Source organism: Heterodontus francisci, chromosome 17 (assembly GCF_036365525.1).
Source record: "Heterodontus francisci isolate sHetFra1 chromosome 17, sHetFra1.hap1, whole genome shotgun sequence".
Classification (NCBI taxonomy): Eukaryota; Metazoa; Chordata; class Chondrichthyes; order Heterodontiformes; family Heterodontidae; genus Heterodontus; species Heterodontus francisci.
In genome coordinates, this window is record NC_090387.1 from 63,397,173 (window position 1) to 63,419,934 (window position 22,762).

At 45.7% G+C, this 22,762-nt stretch overlaps 1 protein-coding gene across 5 annotated transcripts in view; it reads left to right on the forward strand.

The window, feature by feature from the left end:
• The window catches only part of carmil2 (capping protein regulator and myosin 1 linker 2), a 227,918-nt gene that overhangs the window by 129,957 nt on the left and 75,199 nt on the right, over nucleotides 1–22,762 (forward strand). For all 5 annotated transcript variants that reach the window (XM_068049521.1, XM_068049522.1, XM_068049525.1 and 2 more), the window contains 7 exons: nucleotides 2,609–2,663; nucleotides 5,247–5,419; nucleotides 6,375–6,443; nucleotides 7,677–7,770; nucleotides 7,912–8,010; nucleotides 17,468–17,596; nucleotides 19,774–19,887. In XM_068049521.1, coding sequence (XP_067905622.1) covers nucleotides 2,609–2,663; nucleotides 5,247–5,419; nucleotides 6,375–6,443; nucleotides 7,677–7,770; nucleotides 7,912–8,010; nucleotides 17,468–17,596; nucleotides 19,774–19,887 — 733 coding nt within the window. The remainder of the gene's footprint in view (nucleotides 1–2,608; nucleotides 2,664–5,246; nucleotides 5,420–6,374; nucleotides 6,444–7,676; nucleotides 7,771–7,911; nucleotides 8,011–17,467; nucleotides 17,597–19,773; nucleotides 19,888–22,762) is intronic.

Consider the following 22,762-nt stretch of genomic DNA (forward strand, 5'->3'; position numbering starts at 1 on the left):
TATATATTAGTGACTTAGATTTGGGTGTACAAAGCAGAATTTCAAAATTTGCAGATGACCCAAAGCTTGGTAATATTATGAGCTGTGAGGAGGATAGCGATAGATTTCAAGAGGACATAGACAGGCTGGTTGAATGGATGGACACGTGGCAGATGAAATTGAATGCAGAAAAGTGTGAAGTGATACATTTTGGTAGGAAGAACAAGGATAGGCAATATTAACTAAAGGGTGTAATTCTAAAGGGAATTCAGGAACAGAGTCCTGGGGCTATATATACACAGATTGTTGAAGATGCCAGGGCAGGTTGAGAAAGCAATCAGTAAAGCATATGAGATTCTTGACTTTATAAATAGAGGCTTAGAGTGCAAAAGTAGTAAGTTATGATGAACTTTTATAAAACATTGATTCAGTCTCAACTGGGGTATTGTGTCCAATTCAGGCAACCACACTTTAGGAAGGATGTGAAGGCTTTAGAAAAGGTGCAGAAAAGATTTTTGAGAATTGTTCCAGGGATCAGGGATGTGGATGGATTGGAGAAGCTGGGGCTGTTCATGGAGAAGAGAAAGTTGAGAGGTGATTTGCTAAAGGGTGCTCAAAATTATGAGGGGTCTAGACAGAGTAGATAGAGAGAAACGCTCCCCATTGACAGAAAGGTCGAGAACCAGAGGACAATAGAGGTGAATGGCAAAAGAACCAACGGCCACATGAGGAGTGAGCAGTTAGGATCTGGAATGCACTGCCTGAGAGCGTGGTGGAGGAATATTCAAATTGTGGCTTTCAGAAGGAAATTAGATAAGCATCTGAAAAAATTTGCAGGGCTGCATGGAAAGAGCTGGGGGGGGTGTGGGGGCACATTATTTTGCTCTTGCAGAGAGCAGCATGGACACAGTGGGCCAAATGGCGGCCTCCTGTGATCTAATTCTATGAAATAAAGGAAACAAAATGGGGGCAGAGGTTATGATCTAAATTTGTTGAACTCTGTTGAGCCTAGAAGGCTGTAAAGTGCCTAATTGAAAGATGAGGTGCTGTTCCTCGAACTTGCATTGCGCTTCATTGGAACATTGCAGGAGGCTGAGGACAGAGAGGTCAGAGTGGGAGCAAGGTGGAGAATTAAAATGACAAGCGACCAGAACCTCGGGGTCACACTTGCGGATTGAACAGTGGTGTTCTGCAAAGCGGTCACCCAATCTGCATTTGGTCTCCTCAATGTAGGGGACAGCACATTGCGAGCAGTGACTACAGTATACTAAATTGAAAGAAGTACAAATAAATCGCCGTTTCACCTGGAAGGAGTTCTTGGGCCCTTGGACGGTGAGAAGGTAGAAGGGTAGGTGTTGCATCTCCTGTGCTTGCATGGAAAGGTGCCTTGGGAAGGGGAGGGGGCTTTTGGGACGATGGAGGAGTGGGCCAGGGTGTTGGGGAGGGAATGGTCGCTTCAGAATGCTGAAAGTGGAAGTGTTTGGTGGTGACATCACGTCGGAGGTGGCAGAAATAGCGGAGGATGATCCCTTTGGCTGGCGCAGACACAATGGGCTGAATGGCCTCCTTCTGTGCCATAATTTTTCTATGGTTCTATTAAAAACAGTAGCGGATAATGTGGAAGGTGAGGACAAGGAGAACCCGACCATGGCGCTGGGAGGGAGGGGAACAGGTGTGAGCAAAAGTGTATGAAATGGATCAGACATGGTCTAGGGCCCTGTCAGCCATGGTGGGGAGGTGAATCCTTAGTGGAGGAGCAAAGAAAACATATTGGAAGTGCTAGTATGAAAGGTTGCATCGTTCAAACAGATGTGACAGAGGTGGAGAAACTAGGAGAATGGAACAGAGTCCTCACAAAAAGCAGGCTGTGAGGAAGTGTAGTCAAGGCAGCTTTGGGAGTGCAAAGGCTTATCGTGAATATTGGTTAATAGCTTATTCCCAGAAATGGGGACAGAGAAGTCAAGGATGGGGTGTGTTGGAGATGGTTCATGTGAAGGTGAGAAAAGGAAGAAATGTTGAAGAAAAGTCAATGAAAGTTTCCAGTTCAGGGTGAAAGCAGGAAACGGCACCAATACATTCATTAATGTACTGGAAAAAGAGGTGAGGGAGAGGGCCTGAGTATCATTGGAACAAAGAATGTTCTGCATATCCCACAAAAAGGCAGGCATAGTTTGGACCCATGTGGTTACCCATAGCAACACCTTTTATTTAGAGAAAGTGATTGAAGTTGAACGAGAAGTTGTTCAATGTGCGAACAAGTTCAGCCGGGCAGAGAAGGATGGTGGTGAATAGGGACTGGTTGGGCCTCCGTTCGAGGAAGAAACAGAGAGCTCTCAGACTGTCCTGGTGGGATATGGAGGCATAGAGGGACTGGACGTCCATAGTGAAAAGGAGACGGTGAGGACCAGGAAACTGGAATATGTTAAAGTAACAGAGGGCTTTGGAAGAGTCATGGATGGAGGTGGGAAGAGCCTGGAGAAGGGGAGAAAAATAGAGTTGGGAGAAATCAGTTCAACGGGGCAGGAACAGGCTGTATCATGTTTGTCCTTTTCTGTGAAACAAGTGCATTTCTGCCCACATTCTTGAATAATTTGAATCAATAGTCTTATGCTTGTGTTAATATTTTCAGAGCCTTGGCTGATGTTCTTCATCGGATTGTCCAACTCATCCAGGACGAAGAGTGTGTAAGTTTATCAAGTAAAATAACTGCAGTTGATACAGTGAAATGAAAACATAAAATGCTGGAAACATTGAGCAAGTCAGACAGTTTTTGTGGAGAGAGAAACAGAGTTAATGGCTGGAATTTTGCACCCCACAAACGAGCAGGTTGATGGTGGGGGGGGGGGAGGTGCATTCACGACCCCCTCCTGCCCCCATTGCAAATTTACACGGGGCAGCGGCGGCGGGAAATAGCCCACCCGCCCCAGGCCAATCAAGGCCCTTAAGTGGCAAATTAACTTGCACTGCAGGGCCTCCGCCTGCTACCACGGGTATTTTACACTTGGCTGGTGGGCGGCTGAGGCCTCAAAAAGCAGTCGGCCTTCTTGCAGGCTGGTGAGGGCCCTCCTGAAGGGGCACCCTGTGCCCCACGGAGGGCTGCCCCTGAAGCCCCAACTGCCCCCAATGCACAACACTCTCCCCGCCCTCCCTAACTGACCGCCTTTGCCTCACTGGGGCTTGAGCAATTGTCCCCAGCGAGGCCCTAAAAACTATAAACCCGGTAACGCTGCTGGGACTAAGAGCTGCCAGCCCACTGATTGTCTGGCAGCTCCATTAGGCAGGACTGGGGAGCGAAAAGTCCTGGTCTGGCTTCCCAGGCCCAGCGGGGGTGGGCTGACCACCGACTTTTTGTCTGGTGGATGGGGTCCTTCCGCCCAATGAAAAATTCCAGTCTGTGTTTCAAGTCATTCTTTTGTCGACTGGACGAAGTTAGATATCTAACAGTTTCTCGGCAGGTATGGAGCCAAGGAAAGATATGTTGGGGGGAAGGAGATGAAGAACAAAAAGGACAGTCTGTGATAGGTTAGAGGGGCAGGAATGATTAAATGACAAAATAAATGACGGTGCAAGAAAAAAGAGGGTGATAATGGGGCAATAAAGAAACAAAAGATGGGTCTAGAAGAGGTACAAATGGTTACAACTAAATCATTACCAGCACATGCAGACTGAGTAACTGGGAGCAGTGGTTATGATCTGAAATTGTTGAACTCAGTGTTGAGGCTGGAAGGCTGTAAAGTGCCTAATCGAAAGATGAGGTGCTGTTTCTTCAGAAGCAAAATACTCTGTAGGCTGGAAATCTGAAATATAAATGGGGAATGCTGAAAATACACAGCAAGTCTGGAATATCTGGTCAGAGAAACAGAGTTAACATTTCAGGTCAATGGCCTAGCATCAGAACTGGGAAAAGGTAGAGATGTAATAGGTTTTAATCAAGTGAAAGCCGGGGGGGGGGGGGTTGGTGGGGGTGTTGTGAAACAGAACAATAGGGTGGAAGGCAGGAGGGATTAAATGGCAAAAGGGTTCATGGTTCAGAACTGATGAAAGGCCACAGACCTGAAACATTAACTCTGGGCTAAATTTTTTGGGGGACATTGAAGTCCCACCGCTGGGCCAAACGCGGGAGGCGACCCTGGTCTGGTGGCCAGCAGGACCCTGGGGTGGCATTTTGCTGGCAGCAGCTAATTTACATGCTGCTGCCAGGGCTGCCATCCGATTGAGGGTAGCAGCCTGTCCCCAATAGCTGCCGGCCCAATCAGAAGGCTGGCAGCTCAGCAGTGCCACCATTAGTAGTGGCCATTGCTGAGGCTGCATCACCCGGGAAAGCGTACTTCAAAGGCAGGCCCCATCAAAGAGAGGTGAGTTTTTTGGGGGGCAGGCAGGCAGGCCCCAGCGATCGGTGGGGGGATTGCTCCGACATTGCCACCTTGGGTGTGTAGGTGGCATTTGCTGCTTAGGGGCCTCTTTGTGGGCCATGGAGCATCCATCAAGGAGTCCCCCCTCCCCTGGGAAACCTGCTGGGGGTTGCCAGGGTTTACCTGGCAGTCTCCTCATACGACAGTGGGCCCTCCTGACACAGGCAAAATGCCTGCAGGGGTGGAAAGTGGCCCTCAATTAGGCAATTAATTGCCTCAATTGCCGTCTAATAGGCGGCCGTGCTGCTGGGACCTTCCCTCCCGCCTCCCAACTCGTCTCCGATGGAATGGGAAAATCCGGCTCCACAGATGCTTTCCAACCTGTTGAGTATTTGCAGCATTTTCAATTTTTATTGCAGTTTCAACCAATTGAAGCTTTGATTTGAGAGGCTGAACTGGATCTGCTTCCAGATATCTCAGATTAGATTTCACACAAACTGAGAAGACTTGGAAATAATCAATTAGATTTTATAAGTGATTAATATTTAACACTGTAGCATGACTTTGGTTGTTGTGGTGGTGTGGAATGGTGAACATTCTAATTTACTGCTCCATGGGAGTGTAAGACGGGGCTCGTACCCCAGATTCTTCACAGTGAGTTCCCAATCTCCACTATGCTGCTACAGGGAGTCATACGTGGAAGCCAGGGGCTCCTTGGCAAGGAGAGAGTAGTGTCTTCTCTTCGCAGCTAGTCACAGAATGGCACTGACTGAAACCCACAACGAAGCCAGTTGCTTTGCCTTTTAGTTGTGAATGATGTGTGGTGCGGGGAGGCAAATAAAAGGCAAGGGGACTAAACGTGCCCTAAAAATGTACGAATAAAAAAGAAATAACCTTTCCTGCTTTTTCTTTTAGCCCCTGCAGTCACTGTCGATTGCTGATTCACGATTAAAATCTGGAACCAATGTTCTCATTAATGCTCTGGGCAGCAACACCTGTTTGAAAAAGATTGATATCAGTGGCAATGCCATGGGAGACACAGGAGCAAAGATGCTGGCCAAAGCTTTACAGATTAATACCAGCCTTGGGTACGTGTGGTGTAGGTTTAATATGAGTCAGCCCCTCGTATCACTGGGAGTCTATGTCACATGGGCTATTCATGAAGATTAGTGGGCAATAGTTTCCCACACCTCAATGCTTTTACAGCAGTGTAAAGCTGCTCAAAAAGACAAAACTGCACCATGGCCATAGCACAACGCAAGCTGCACTATATATAGCATTTTCATTTCAAACTGACCCCATGACCGAATAAAGCTGCCATACTTCATAATGAACGTTGAGTCCAGCATTGTCCTTCACAGAGAGACTATAATTAGTATCCTTTATTTCATGTGCAGCCAGGAAGCCTAACCACTTCAGAGCATGGTTAAACAACGCTCATATTATATTTCAATACACACTGGTGACTAGAGATGTCATCATATGCAAATATCACAATACAGGCAGAGCAGACATGATCCCAATACATTGACCGCATCCTTTTCCAGTAATAACATGTTGATCCTCACCCAACAGACAAATGGTGATGATCATCAAAATCATTTGATGTGGAAATCAATATACATCTGTGATATCTGATGCTTTGGTTGTCCACAATCATTATGAAACCACCCCTTGGCTTTCAAAATATCTATATTTCAAGGTTGTAATCTCAATCTCTGGTCATAAATGAATAGTTGCTCGGGGAAGTGTAAAAATATGAAAATGATGCCTTGATTTTCCTGTGCACATTTAAATATGATGCAATAGAGATAATTGTTTTTTAAAAACTAAACAACAGATGATATTGTTCAAACAAGTTTATGTTTATAAAGCTGATCACAATTAACAATTACTGCATCGTGGATACAGTGTGAATGATATTTCTACCTCAGAGACACATTCTTCATCTGTGGCTAATTGAAGCCTTTCCACTCAGATTTGGGATGAAGGAAGTTGTGTGTGAGTGCAAAGAGGTTAATGACAGTTTTGACTTAATGACAGAACCGTGATTTGGGACAGAAACAACACTACTGCTGTGGGATTCCTGGATGTTGCAAGTGCTCTGGAGAGGTAATTGTTACATAATGTAATGTTAATATGTATCTTTTGTGCTGTTTAATTTATAATAAAATGATAGAAGATAGGAAAACATGTCTTTTGTTATCTGTTTTGACCAGACTGAAACAAATCAAGGATCTGATCCAGATTCACATAATGTTATTTGTTCTTTTCTCACATTCTTTATGAAATGTAAGAGATGAAGAAATGTAAAGCAGTTTAAATAAAATCCGTTATCTGCATTGCAATGTAATAGTCATTGATTTCTCTGTATGTTATGTTGTATCAGCGAATGTTTAAAAAAAAGCAGTCGTGGATTAAAATTCCACAGTGTGGTATTGGCAACAAAAACAAAGGAATTTCAGATGAATACCTTAAGGTATTCATTATTGGTATAGCACAGAATGATTTCAAACCGTTAAAGTTATCTTTTTCAAAAATGTGTCTTGACGAAGAGGCTGCTTGTTTTGCCCTTATTTTTACCCCATTGTTTCCTCCCATTCTTACCACTTTCTATCTCCTCCACGCATGTGCAAGTCTACCAGCAAAGTGGAAGGCAGGTGAGGTTCTCCATTCAATTCCAATGTTTCTCTTCAGCGACCTCAAGGTGTTTTGCTTGAGAATGGCCCAGAGTTGGCTCACCATCTGCTTTTCCCTCTATTCCAGTTTGCACCTGCCACTAACAGGACAGAAACCTGTGAAATGGGGGAATCTACCAGATCTCCACTATGCAGATCTTGCTGGTGTTGAAAGACTGGGATTTTGTTAGGGGAAAAAAATGAGGAAAATGATTAAATATCGACATCCTAACAACTCAAAAATGAAAGATTGGAGGATCATTATCATGCAGTTTAGTCCAAGATTTAATATTCTTTCATAATTGTCAGTGATTTGTGATAAAACTCATGAAATAAACAATAGAAAGAACATGAATGAATATATATTTACTCAATAGCTTTTCTTGAATTGCAGTTAAATATTGCATCAAGCAAACATTTAAAAATCTTAAATTAAGTAGTAACAAAAACTCTGAGTGCCGTTGAAGCCTGACTTTTGGTCACCTACTTGTAAGGCCCATCTCTGACACCCGAGAAAAGTGTTCGTAACGGAATGAGGGAAAATAAAATCATCTTGTGTTGACTGAAGGATCCTCATATGCTCTGCTTTGGTCTCTCCCTAGATCCTTTACTATTATTTTGTGATGTGAATGAAAAGAGATCAACTATCACTGTCACCTTTTTTCAGGAATTATACCCTTAGATCAATGCCCTTACCAATGAGCGATGTGTCCCAGGCTTACCGCAGCAATCCAGAGAAAACCGAAGAAGCCCTGCAGAAGGTAATAATTGTCACTATGCTATTCATGATAGCACTGCACAATGGGCAATGTTGTGATTTTGCATCTGTATATGGTACAACACAAGCTTTTAAATGTACAACATAGCATATAAAACTTAAGTGGGCAATTTCTGATTTCCAGATACAGTCATATCTCCTTCGGAACAATCAGATGAAGAAATTTTCTCCAGAGCAGGCCTTTCGACTGCAAGAGAGAATTGTAACCAGCTCCACGCAGCAGGTAAGAAATTTTTTAATTTCTGATAGAAAAATCAGATTTTATTGTTAATTCTCACCTAACGTATTCCTATTGTGAATAATCATCCCTGCATTTATGATGGATAAAGAAGCCACGCCGATTGCCGTCTTTAGCAGTCAATAGATAAATTGGCTTCTTTTCATGCCTGCACACTGTGGCTTAGGAAGGTCCTCAAGGATCTTTCCTTGGCCCCATCCTCCTCTTCATCTACATGCTGCCCCTTGACAACATCATCCACAGACATGAGGTCCATCTTCCACCTTTATGCTGACAACATCCAGCTCAAATTCTTCCCCACCTGATAGAGATAATTTGTTTTCTGTTCTCTTTTTAAAAACAAATAACAGTGACCAGGATGGGAGGAAAGCATTGTGTTGATTCACATTCCAACATTGCTGCCATTAATGGAGATGAAAATCTTAAAGTTAAGGTTTACTAGGTATGGTCGTTGCCATATCTATATGATCTAAGATCAAACCACAAAATTGAGGTTAAAGCTGAATTGGTGTTTCTTTTTCTATTTCTCAAGGTTCTGTGCAATGTAAGAAACTAACAAATTACCAAGATTATCCCTCTGTCTCCATCTCTGGGGATAGGCTGTCGACTAATATTCATTATAAGCCCACCAACTCCCACAGCTACCTTGACTACACTTTTTCACACCCTGCCTCCTGTAAGGACTCCATTCCGTTCTCCCAGTTTCTCCGTCTCCGATGCATCTGCTCTGATGATGCTACCTTTCACGACAGTGCTTCTGATACGTCTTCCTTTTTCCTCAACAAAGGATTCCCCCTCACTGTGGTTGACAGGGCCCTCAACTGTGTCCGGCCCATTTCCCGCACCTCTACCCTCACCCATTCCCCTCCCTCCCAGAACTGCGACAGGGTTCCCCTTGTCCTCACTTTCCACCCCACCAGCCTCCACATCCAAAGGATCATCCTCCGCCATTTCCACCGGGTCCAGTGTGATGCCACCACCAAACGCATCTTCCCCTCCCCTGTCAGTATTCCGAAGGGATCGTTCCCTCCGCGACACCCTGGTCCACTCCTCCATCACACCCAATACCTCATCCCCTTCCCACGGCACCTTCCCATGCAATCACAGAAGGTGTAATACCTGCCCATTCACCTCCTCTCCTCACTATCCCAGGCCCCAAACACTCCTTTCAGGTGAAGCAGTGGTTTACTTGTACTTCTTTCAATGTAGTATACTGTATTCGCTGTTCACACTGTGGTCTCCTCTACATTGGGGAGACCAAACACAGATTGGGTGACTGCTTTGCGAAACACCTCTGCTCAGTCCAAAAGCATGACCCTGAGTCTCCAGTTGCTTGCCATTTCAACACTTCCCCCTGCTCTCATGCTCACATCTCTGTCCTGGGATTGCTGCAGTGTTCCAGTGAACATCAACGCAAGCTCGAGGAATAGCATCTCATTTATCGATTAGGCACACTACAGCCTGCCGGACTGAACATTGAGTTCAATAATTTCAGAGCATGACAGGGCCCCCTTTTTATTTTTAGCTATTTTCTCTTTTTTATTTGTTTATTTTATTTCATTTTGTTTCATCATTCATTTTTTTTACCATATGCCTACCCACTGCTTTTTTTTGTCATGTTTGTGCTTTGGGCCAGGTTGTTCTAATTTTCTATCTATTAACACCCTCTCTGCACACGCTTTGTCTTTCAGCACACCATTAACATACCGTCTGCCTTTGTTCCATGACCTTCTGGTCAGTTATTCTCTGTGACCTTGTCCTATCAACACCTTCTCTTTGGTTATCTCTTGCCCCACCCCGCTCTATTTTGTTAAAACCTATTACATTTCTAGCCTCTGCCATTTCTGATTAAGGGTCACAGACCTGAAATGTTAACTCTGCTTCTCTCGCCACAGATGCTGCCAGATCTGCTGAGTATTTCCAGCAGTTCTTGTTTTTATAACAAATTATCCGTGGTCAGTTGCTGAATATAAGGTTTCTTTCAGATGGTGATGGAGTCGGGCAAAAGTCTTCAGAAACCTACTCGACAGAGCTACTTAATGGCCAGAACCTATAACCAAATTGTGACAGTTGCCGTAGCAAAGTTGAATTGGAAATTTTGACACACAAATTTACAATGGTAAATGTTGATAAAAAAAATGAGCAAAAAAAGGAACAGGAAGTGCACACTCTATGTAAGAAATGTAATAATATAGTGTCAAGCAATCAACCAAATCCACAGTAATACAAAAGCAAAATACTGTGAATGCTGGAAATCTGAAACAGAAAATGCTGGAAATGCTCAGCAGGTCAGGCAGCATCTGTGGAGAAAGAAACCGAGTTAACCTTTCAGGTCTGCGATCCTTCATCAGAACCGTCAAAAGTTAGAAATGTAACAGATTTTGAGCAAGTGAAAGGTGGGTGGGGTTGTTGTGGGAGAAGAACAAAAGGGAAGGTCTGTGATAGGGTGGAGGTCAGGACAGATTAAATGACAAAAGGTTTCATGGTACAAAGCCAAAGGGAGTGGTAATGGGACAAGTGAAGAAACAAAAGATGTGTCTAGATGAGGTGTGAATGACAGGATAGCAGCCGTCCAAACACAAAGTTTAAGGAAAAATTGTCCCCGGCAAGGCCCCAAATCGAACAATCTTTCGGGGGCCGTATTCCCTTCTTGCTTCCGATGGCTGGGGGTAGTCCCAGCAGTGGCCACTGCTCCCAGTGGTGCTGCTGGCCTGCTGATTGGCCAGCAGCTCTATGAGGTGGGACTTCCTGCCTCAAGTAGGTGGAAGTCCCGCCCAAGGGGAGCAAAAATTCCCGGCATAGCTCCCCAGGCCCGGCCAAGGCGGGCTCGCCCCAACTTTTCAGCTGGTGGGCAGGGCCTCCTGCCCAACTTAAAATTCCGGCCTTGGAGACCAAAACTGCATGCAGTATTCCAGGTGTGATCTCACCAAAGCCCTGTACAATTGTAGTAAGACTTCTTTATTCTTGTACCCCAATCCCATTGCAATAAAGACGAACATGCCATTTGCCTTCCTAATTGCTTGCTGTACCTGCATGCTAACTTTCTATGTTCCTTGTATGACTACACCCAAGTCCCTCTGAACATCAACATTTACAAGTTTCACACCTTTTAAAAAAAAAAAAAATTCTGCTTTTCTATTCTTAAGACCAAAGTGAATAACCTCTCACTTTCCCATTTCATACCCCATCTGCCACCTTGTTGCCCACTCACTTAACCTTTTTTTTTATTCGTTTGTGGTATGTGAGCGTCACTGACTAGGCCAGCATTTATTGCCCATCCCTAACTGCCCTTGAACTGAGTGGCTTCCTAGGCCATTTAAGAGTTAACCACATTGCTGCAGTCACATGTAGGACAGACCAGGTAAGGACAGCGGATTTCCTTCCCTAAAGGACATTAGTGAACCAGATGGGTTTTTGCAACAATCGACAATGGTTTCATGGTCACCATTAGACTAGCTTTTAGTTCCAGATTTATCAATTGAATTCAAATTTCACCATCTGCCATAATGGGATTCGAACCCATGCCCCCAGAGCATTAGCCCGGCCTCTGGATTACTAGTCCAGTGACATTACCACTGTGGCACCGCCTCCCCTGTCTATATCTCTTTGTCTCCTCCTCATAGCTTACATTCCCATGTAGCTTTGTATCATCAGCCAACATAGATACTCTCTGTCTCTTCATCTAAGCCATTAATATAGATTTAAGGTGATTGGTAGAAGGATTAGGGGGGACATGAGGAAATAAATTTTCACCCAAAGGGTGGTGGGTGTCTAGAATTCACTGCCTGGAATGGTGATGGAGGCAGAAACCCTCAACGCATTTAAAAGGTACCTGGACATGCACCTGAAGTGCTGTAACCTGCAAGGCTTTGGACCAGGTGCTGGAAGGTGGGACTAGATTGGGCAGCTAGATTTTTCGGCTGGCACAGACATGATGGGGTGAATGGCCTCCTTTTGTGCCATAATTGTTTTATGGTTCTGTGGTCTATAGATTGTAAATAGCTAAGGCCATAGTATTAATCCTTGCCACAGTCCAATAGTCACAGCTTGCCAACTTGAAAATGTCCCATTTATCCCTACTTTTTGCTTTCTGTACATTAACCAATCCTCTATCCATGTTAATATATTACTCCCATCTCCATGAGCACTTATCTTGTGTATTAACCTTATGTGTGCCACCTTATTCAATACCTTTTGGAAATCCAAGTATACTACATCTACTGGTTCCCCTTTATCTACCTTACTAGTTCCATCCTTAAGATTCTAATAAATTTGTCAAACATGATTTCCCTTTTGTAAAACCATGTTGATTTTGTCTGATCATACTATGATTTTCTAAGTGCATTGTTATGACTTCCTTAATAATAGAGTCCAGCACTTTGCCAACAATTGATGTCAGGCTAACTGGACTGTAGTTTTCTCTCTCCCTCCTTTCTTGTATAGCGGTGTTACATTTGCTAACTTCCAATCTGCTGGGACCGTTCTAGAATCTTAGGAATTTTGGAAAATCATAACCAGCGCATCCACTATCTGTGTAGATATCTCTTTTAGAATCCTAGGATGTAGGCCTTCAGGTCCTGGGGATTTGTTGGAGTTTTGTCCCTCAAGCATCTCTAACATTTTTTTCTCTGCTGATATTAGTTATCTTAATTTCCTCACTCTTTTTAGCCCCTCGGTTACCCTCTATTTCTGGTATGTAACCTGTGTCTTCTACTGTGAAGACAGACACAAAATATTTGTTCAATGTCTTTGCTATTTCCTTATTCCCCATCATAATTTCTTCTGTTTCTGCTTCTAAGGGACCAATGTTTACTTTAGCTGCTCTTTTCCTTTTTATATACTGGTAAAAGCTCTTGCAATCTGTCTTTATATTCCTGGCCAGTTTACTCTCATTCTATTTTTCCCTTATCTCAACCAACTTTTTGCTGTTTTCTAAAACACTCCCAGTCCTCAGATTTACTGCTATTCTTTGCAACATTATAAGCCTCTTCTTTCAATCTAATATTATCCTTCACCTCCTTGGTGAGCCAAGGATGGATTTTGCTGAGTTTTTGGTTTTCAATGGAATATATTTTTGTTGAACGGTTTGAATTGTTTATTTAAATGTTTCCCAATGTTTATTTACCACCATACCTTTTTAGTCCATTTACCCAATCAACCTTAGCCAACGGTCCCCTCATACCTATGTAATTGGCTTTGTTTAAGTTTACAAAAGAAGAAGAACACTACAGCACAGGAACAGGCCATTGGGCCCTCCAAGCCTGCGCCAATCTTGATGCCTGCCGAAACTAAAACCTTCTGCAATTCCGGGTCCATATCCCTCTATTCCCATCCTATTCATGTATTTGTCAAGATGCCTCTTAAACATCTCTACAGTACCTGCTTCCACCACCTCCCCCGGCAACAAGTTCCAGGCACTCACCACACTCTGTGTGGAGAACTTGCTTCGCCCATCCTCTCTAAACTTTGCCCCTCTCACCTTAAACCTATGTCCCCTAGTAACTGACTCTTCCACCCTGGGAAAAAGCTTCTGACTATCCACTCTGTCCATGACGCTTATAACTTTGTAAACCTTTATCATGTCGCCCCTCCACCTCCGTCGTTCCAGTGAAAACAATCCGGGTTTATCCAACCTCTCCTCATAGCTAATGCCTTCCAGACCACGCAACATCCTGGTAAACCTCTTCTGTACCCTCTCCAAAGTCTCCACGTCCGTCTGGTAGTGTGGCGACCAGAATTGCACACAATATTCTAAGTGTGGCCTAACTAAAGTTCTGTACAGCTGCAGCATGACTTGCCAAATTTTATACTCTATGCCCCGACCGATGAAGGCAAGCATGCTGTATGCCTTCTTGACTACCTTATCCACCTGCGTTGCCACTTTCAGTGATCTGTGGACCTGTACGCCCAGATCTCTCTGCCTGTCAATACTCCTAAGGGTTCTGCCATTTACTGTATACTTCCCACCTGCATTAGACCTTCCAAAATGCATTACCTCACATTTGTCCGGATTAAACTCCATCTGCCATTTCTCCGCCCAAGTCTCCAACCGATCTATATCCTGCTGTATCCTCTGACAATCCTCATCACTGTCTGCAACTCCACCAACCTTTGTGTCGTCTGCAAACTTACTAATCAGACCAGCTACATTTTCCTCCAAATCATTTATATATACTACAAACAGCAAAGGTCCCAGCACTGATCCCTGCGGAACACCACTAGTCACATCCCTCCATTCAGAAAAGCACCCTTCCACTGCTACCCTCTAAACAAAAATCATTTATATTTTTACAGTTAACCGGTGTAAGTGTGTGTGTGGGGGGCTTAGTAAAAAGGGAACTTTAATATTTCAATCTGTGTGTTTATGCTTTACTTCATTACTGGTTAAGAAATTCTGCTAGTGTCGATGCGCAGGCGGCCCTTCTGCTTGGAGTGATGCAGCTTCTTTGGTTTGAGTCTAACCTTGCTGCACACCAGGAAAGGGTCGGTGTCGCAGTCCGCACTGTGGAAGCTGCGTGTGATTTGAACGTTGTTTAAAGAGGCTCACCATGTGACGATGAGGTCCAAATGGTGCCAACGATGTGATCTTGGGTGCCTCCAAGAAACCTGGTGACAGGGTTTAGTATGAAAGAACGAGTTGGTGATGCAGAAAAGATTCTTGTTTGTGATTGGAGTATATTGTTTTCAAACTTAATATGGAATTTCATTGTCTTATGATCACTATTCCTCAGTGGATCTTTCACTGAGATTACTAATTAATCCTGCCTCAATTCTAGATCTAAAATAGCTTTATCCCTAGTTCGTTCCACAATGAACTGCTCCAGGAAACTGTCACAAAAGCATTCTACAAACCCATCTTCCAGACCACCTTTGCCAATTTGGTCCAGTCTATATGAAGATTAAAATCACCCACAATTATTATATTGCCTTTGTTACATGCTCCAATAATTTCTTCTTTAATGCTCTGTCAGGAGGCCTATAAACTACTCCCATCAGCGTTTTCTGACTGTTGCTATTTCTAATCTCCACCCAGACTGATTCTATTTCCTGATCTACCGAGCCAAGATCCTTTCTTGCCACTGTCCTTATGTCATCCTTTACCATCAGTGCTACTCTGCTTCTTTTGTCATTCTGTCTGCCTTTTTGAAATATTGTGTACCCTGGAATATTTACTTCTCAATCTTTGTCACTTTGTAACTATGTCTCTGTAATGGCAATTAGATCTAAATCATTTTCTCTATTTGTGCCAGTAGCTCATCCATCCTATTGTGGATGCTTCACACAGTCAAATAAGAGCCTTTAATTCTATTTTTGTACTACTATTCTTTACATGTACTTTACTCGCTGATATACTATTGCCGCCAGACACTCTGTCCCTCTCTGCTTGCCTTTACCCACATCGCTGCACTGTTCTATTGCCTCGACTTTTGTCTTTATATTTCTAATCCTTCCTTCATTTTCCCCAACTGTTAGTTTAAAGCTCTATCCACAGCCCTAGTTATATGATTTGCCAGGACACTGCTCCCAGCCTGGTTTAAGTGGCACCTATCCCAACAGAACAGCTCCTTCTTTTCTGAGTACAACCAGTGTCAGTGCTCCATGAATCGTAACCCCTTCTTCCCACACCACTCTTTGAGCTATGCATGTAATTCTCTAATCTGTTTGACCTATGCAAATTGGCGCATGACTCAGGTAACAATCCAGAAATTATTACCTTTGAGATTCTGCATTTTACTTTGGACCCTAACTCCTCAAACTCTCTCAGCAGAACATCATTCTTTGTTCCACCTATGTCGTTGGTTCCTATGTGGACCACGACAACTGGATTCTCCCCTCCCACTCCAAGTTTGTCTCCAGATATGAGGAGATGTCCTTAACCCTGGCACCTGGTAGGCAACACCAGCTTTGGGGCTCCCAGTTGTAGCTGCAGAGAACTGTATCTATTCCCCTGACTATACTGTCTCCCATGACTACTATCTTGCTTTTTGTTAGCACACCCCCCCAACTCGAATGGCCTCCTGCACCATGGTGCTATGGTCAGTCTGCTTATCCACCCTGCAGTCCTTGTTCTCATCCAGCAAGCACCTCATACCTGTTGGTCAAAGTCAGGGGCCGAGACTCCTCCATCACTACATTCTGGATCCCCATACCTGCCTGACTTGCAGTCACGGCCTCCTGTCCTTGACCATTGATCAACTCTCAAGTTCTACCTAACCTAAGGGGTGTGACTGCCTCCTGGAACAAAATGTCCAGGTAACTCTGCTCCTCCCTAATGCCTCTCAATGTCTGTAACTCACACTCCAGCTCAGCATCTCTGAGCCGCAGTTGCTCATGCTGCAGACACTTTCCACAGCTACGATTGTCTGGGACTGCAATGCATTCCACAGATTCCCACATGTTGCAGTCACCACGCCGCACACCTCCATCCCTGCCATGTCTGTCTAACGTTATTTATTGAGTTAGTCAACTAGTTATTAATTTAGTTAGCTAAGTTAATAGTAAGTTACAGTCTCCCAGCTTGCATACAATAGAACACTGACCAGCTACTGGATGTTGAAAAAAGGTATAAAAAGCAGCACTTCCTTCCTTCCTCTACACCAAACTCCCACCTGCACCAAATTCCCGATTTAGCAATCAGTTCACAAAGCACTCTGTCCTCGGATCACTCTGTGCTCGGATCACTCTGTGCGGTAGCAAAACATGTCTATTTTTATAGAGAACTGATGACTCTCACTCCAGTTGCAACTGCTAAGTCAGATTCCTGTTACAGTAATTAACACCTTTTCAGACAACCCCTTTCTGTTAACTGATGGATAACTGCCACTGCCAGGCAGTTTGTTAACTAGGTTTCTTAACTAGCTTGCAGTTTTCAAGTTCTAAGTCAGTGTCTGAGCACAGAGACCACATTGTGAGCAGTGAGTACAGTATGCTAAATTGAAAGAAGTACAAATAAATCACTATTTCACTTGGAAGGAGTGTTTTGATCCTTGGATGGTGAGAAGGGAGGAGGTAAAAGGGCAGATGTTGCATTTTTACATTTTTTTTTTGCTGGTTGGTTTTGTCCCCCTCTTGTTCCTTTCTTCATCCCTTTATTTTGTGTTTGGATAGCTGCTATCCTGCCATTCAGACTTCTTCCAGACATATCTTTTTTTTTAAACCTGTCCCATTACCACTCCCTTTGCCTTTGTACCATGAAATTTTCAGGTATTTAATCTGAATGTCCTCCACCCTATCACAGACCTTCTCTTTTATTCTTCTTCCCCCTCCCCTTTCACTTGTTCAAAACCTGTTACATCTCTAACTTTTGACAATTCTGATGAAAAGTCACAGCTCTGAAACATTAACTCTGTTTTTCTCTCCACAGATGCAGCCTGACCTGCTGAATATGTACAGCATTTTCTGTTGTTTCAAATCCACAGTAACTTGTTCTCCTTTTGTACAGATGGTGGACAGTATGTGTGAAAAGGTACAAGAAAATTTGGACATCATTAACAATGAGCCTGGGAAAGAAAGGCAAGAAAATGTAACATTTGCTGAAGAAATCATAAAGGATGCTAAGACATTAACCACTGTGAGTCCCGAGAAAGGCTGCTGCCATTTTAATTATTCAATATATAAAAGTATATCCTCTTACCTCAGTGTCATACTGAAATACTCCACTATTGTGGAGTCTTAGTTGATGTAATGATTTACATAACAGCCATTGCGAAGTATTTGGTGTAGCATGATTTCAATTATCTCTGTTCCCAAGAACATAATGGGCTGGATTTTAAAGCCCCTCCGCCATTGGGAACGGTGGCAGGTTGGACAATGAAGATTGCTGTGGCTGAGGCCCGCCACTGACCCCGACGGCGATAGACCCTGCACCAATCTCAGGGGTGGCGAGGCCTCTTGGCGACCGTCCCACCACTCGGTGACGGGACCCCCATTTCAATATGTAAACTAATTTACATACCTGATTTAATGACGGTCCCATCGCCTCCTTAATTGCCGCACCGAACTTCATTCGGGCAGCCAACAATGCCGCGCCCTCGAATCCCCATTCGGGGAAATGTGGCGTGACACTTGTTGGGGGTGGGGGGAGGATTTTTTCTGTGCGGGGTGTGGTGTGGGGGACAACAATGTGGATTGGTTGGGGGTGGGGGCTGATGGGAAGGGGTACAGGGCAAAGTTCCCAAACCTTTTGGGGGAGGAAGGTTAAATTCACAATATTTGAATTTCGGGGGGGAAAAGGGCAGAATGCTATTTGGGTGGTGGGGTGGGGGGGGTGGGACAATGCATTTAAAGGTGTTTTCTCACTGCTTCACTCTTTCCATCTCTTACTTGTGTTTTGTGGAAATCTAACTTAGCTGGCCCTTTAATTTTTAAATTTCCGTCAAGGGCTGTAAGTCCTTTAAAAATGGTGGCAGCATCAGTGCATTGGCGCAGGATGCCATTGCCCGCCTCCCCCTCCATGGGAGGGGGCCCCACGGCCATGCAAATGAGCCGCCATGTTTGAAATCACAGCGGCTCCATGACATGGTGCCCGTGCGGGCGGGGCGCATTTTTTTATGTCTGCCGCCTACTTCAGCGGTGGACTGTTAAAATGCAGCCCAATAGATTTATTAAGAATACATTTTACTATTGAAATTTGACACATGTTATCATTGTATCGTGAATTTTATCTTGGATTGCGATAAGTACATGGTTAATATGAGCAAAGCTGAAGCATAAATTTGGCCAGTTCAGATTATCATAGAACTCAGATCAATTCAGACTGAATGTGCCATTAAAGGTTCAATGTTATGAAGAATTTATTTTTGGGAGGACAGGAAGTATAATGAATCCATCAACACTAGCTCTAAATAGGCAGCATATTGGGTATATGGAAGCTTTTTTTGATTGTGGAATTGACAAGTATAGGCCATCCCTGACCAGGTCTATAGCTTCACATGTACTCTGCTCTTGTGTATACAAAGGTTCGCAAAAATTACTGAGCTACTGCCACCATCTGTTTTAAAAAGTAAAAGTATAATAAGACTTTGCAAAAAGGCTTAGGCATTTTTCTGTGAAAGGAGACAGACAGCCCTATTACATGCAGGTCCTGACTGTCTGCTACCTGACCTGCTGAGTATTTCCAGCACTTTTTTGTTTTTATTTCAGACTTCCAGCATCTGCAGTATTTTGCTTTTATTATATTGTTATGTCTGCTTTTGAGCCTCTTGTTGAAGTGTGGGGGTGGGAGTACAAGTGAGCGAGAGTGAGATTAGACTAGATGTCTTATGCGGCGACGAAGACATGCACAGTCTTGAGGGGCTGAATGGTCTGTTTCATTTTGTAACATTCTATGATATTAGTGATGACAAGTTTTTGCCAACTCCTAGCCAGTTGGGTTGTAGAGAAGGCACAGTGGGCTGGAAGAGTAGTAATACTTTGCTAGGCTGAATGACCTTTTTTCATCCACATCTTTTCTTGTATTCAAATAAGTTAACAACATCAAAGGAAATCTAGTCACTGCTGGCCTCAGTCTCCTAGAAGAGCATTCCTGTCGCTAGAACTTGGAGCACTTCTCATTAAAATCTCCAAATTTCAACTTCCCACCCTTCCTGATACAGTTTGGTGAAGAAGTAAAAAATTGAGGGGCAGTGTTATGAAACCTTCAAAGTTCAGTTTTAACATTGTTTTTAATTATTAATGGTGTTAAAAACTTTTAAAACCACAAGTCTCTCACTGCTTTGCTCTTTCCATCTCTTACTACTTGTTTTACAGATGTTACCAACCTTGTATCAAGTGGGTAACACTCCACCTTTACTAAGAACAGTACAGCACAAGCTAGAGTCGGCAGCTGAAGAGGTCTCCCAGGCTGTAAATGAGGAAATCCAGGTATGAACTAGCTCTGCACACTGTTTTCTCCCCCACAAAGTTTGTGCTGACGATTTTCTTCCGGGTAAAAATTAACCCTATTGTGCTTAACCAGTGTTTTCAATAGGCTGCGTTTGCTGACAATGCAGCCACTAAGTGGCGCTGCATTGGCACATGCACAAATGCAGCCCGTTCAACTAAAACGTCACTGTCAGCGACGTTCAGGCAGCTGCCAGGACTAAAGATGGCGCTGCTCAAATAATCACACAAAGGCAACATAAACACATGGCAGCACACAATGGCTGGAGAGATCGGGCGGCAGGGGAATGGCCGGAGAGATCGGATGGTGGGGAGGGGGGGGAGGAGGAGAGTGCACCCGCTGCCGCCAAGGTCTTCGGCCACTGTCTCATTGATTTCTCCCCACTTCCCCCCCACTTTCTCTCCCCGCTTCCCCCCACCCACCGTTCTCTCCCTGCTTCCCCCTTGCTTTCCCCCCCCCGCTTCCCCCCCCCGCTTCCCCCCCCCGCTTCCCCCCCCCCCCCCGCTTCCCCCCCCCCGCTTCCCCCCCCCGCTTCCCCCCCCCACTTCCCCCCCCCGCTTCCCCCCCCGCTTTCCCCCCCCCCGCTTCCCCCCCCCGCTTTCCCCCCCCCGATTCCCCCCCCCCGATTCCCCCCCCCTTTCCCCCCCCCGCTTTTCCCCCCCCCCCCGCTTTTCCCCCCCCCCGCTTTCCCCCCCCCTGCTTTCCCCCCCCCCGCTTTCCCCCCCCGCTTTCCCCCCCCCGCTTTCCCCCCCCCGCTTTCCCCCCCCCGCTTTCCCCCCCCCGCTTTCCCCCCCCCCGCTTTCCCCCCCCGCTTTCCCCCCCCGCTTTCCCCCCCCGCTTTCCCCCCCCGCTTTCCCCCCCCGCTTTCCCCCCCCCGCTTTCCCCCCCCCCGCTTTCCCCCCCCCGCTTCCCCCCCCCGCTTTCCCCCCCCGCTTTCCCCCCCCGCTTTCCCCCCCCGCTTTCCCCCCCCCGCTTTCCCCCCCCCGCTTTCCCCCCCCCGCTTTCCCCCCCCCGCTTTCCCCCCCCGCTTTCCCCCCCCCGCTTTCCCCCCCCCAGCTTTCCCCCCCCCGCTTTCCCCCCCCGCTTTCCCCCCCCCGCTTTCCCCCCCCCGCTTTCCCCCCCCGCTTTCCCCCCCCGCTTTCCCCCCCCCGCTTTCCCCCCCCCCGCTTTCCCCCCCCCGCTTTCCCCCCCCCCGCTTTCCCCCCCCCCCGCTTTCCCCCCCCCCGCTTTCCCCCCCCCGCTTTCCCCCCCCGCTTTCCCCCCCCCCGCTTTCCCCCCCCCCGCTTTCCCCCCCCCGCTTTCCCCCCCCCCGCTTTCCCCCCCCCCCGCTTTCCCCCCCCCCCGCTTTCCCCCCCCCCGCTTTCCCCCCCCCGCTTTCCCCCCCCCCCGCTTTCCCCCCCCCCGCTTTCCCCCCCCCCGCTTTCCCCCCCCCGCTTTCCCCCCCCCGCTTTCCCCCCCCCGCTTTCCCCCCCCCCGCTTTCCCCCCCCCCGCTTTCCCCCCCCCGCTTTCCCCCCCCCCGCTTTTCCCCCCCCGCTTTCCCCCCCCCGCTTTTCCCCCCCCGCACTCCCCCCGCTGTCTCCCCCCGCTCTCTTCCCGCTTCCCCCGCTCTCTCCCTGCTTCCCCACCCACCCCCCCCACTCTCTCTTGCCCACTTCTCTGCTTGCTCCCTTTCCCGCGTTATGCGATGACGTCATCTGCACATGTGCCAACCGGTCCTGGCAATGCTGAATGCAGCGCACGTGCAGAGAGCAGGAGCCCATTTGTGCATGTGCGCAGGTGGGCGCAGTCGGATGATGACAGCGTTGTCAAGAATCACTTTGTTTACAATATTGCCAATGTCTGGGAAATCAAAATGCCTCCTTATTCTACTGATTCTATGATGCTAAAGAACATGGGAATGAGCCAGTTCTGATGAAGGGTCACAGACCCGAAAAGTTAACTCTGCTTCAATCTCCACAGATGCTGCCAGACCTACTGAGTATTTCCAGCACTTTCTGTTTTTATTTGGGAATGAGCCAACATCATTTGAGTGCTTGTCTGTGGTGTGTCTCACCTTTCATCTACCAGTCTTTCTGTCCTTTTGGATCTTTCTCTATATCTCATGTATTTTTGATCTGCAGTAGCTGATTTCCTGTGGGTAAGGTGGCCACTGGTGGAGGCCAGGAATACTGGACACAGACCCCGGCCCTCAGCAAGCCAAGCCGCAAACATGCACACATGCAAAAATGGCTATGAGCTTAAGGCCAGCTGATATAATTAATTAAAATGACCATAGAGCACTGTATTTGCATTTTTTGTGCACTGATTCACTTTATTGATTACACTTAAGCAATAATTACCAATAATAACTGTACTAATATATATAGTTTAATATCTAATCACAATATTGACAATTTAAAGCCATGGAAATGACTAGTGTTTATTATTTTTGTCCATTCCTGTCGGCATTCAGAAACTTTTTGTTCCCCAAGAACTCAATAATTGTCTTTGTATTCTTTTGAGAAATTGATGCTAATCTGGAGCTCTGCATATACGCTGCACTTCCAGCCTGTTTCTCTCGTTTCTCTGAGCAGTGGTCATCATGGTGAAAACAAGTTCTGTATGATCATTGCTACATGGTATGGAGATAGGTACCAACATGTTGCACCATGGACATTTGACAAAATTATTGACTCAGCCACGGACCGGAGTGAATTAATCTGTATATAAAGTGTATAGCCAACCTAATGCCATCAAAACACAATCCACTTTGAAACGCATTTCTCCCTATTAAGTGAGTACCTGGCATTGTTTTTGCTTGCACAAGTGGTCAATGTCTGCCTGCACACTTGATGTAGCGATGCGGAGAATCCAGA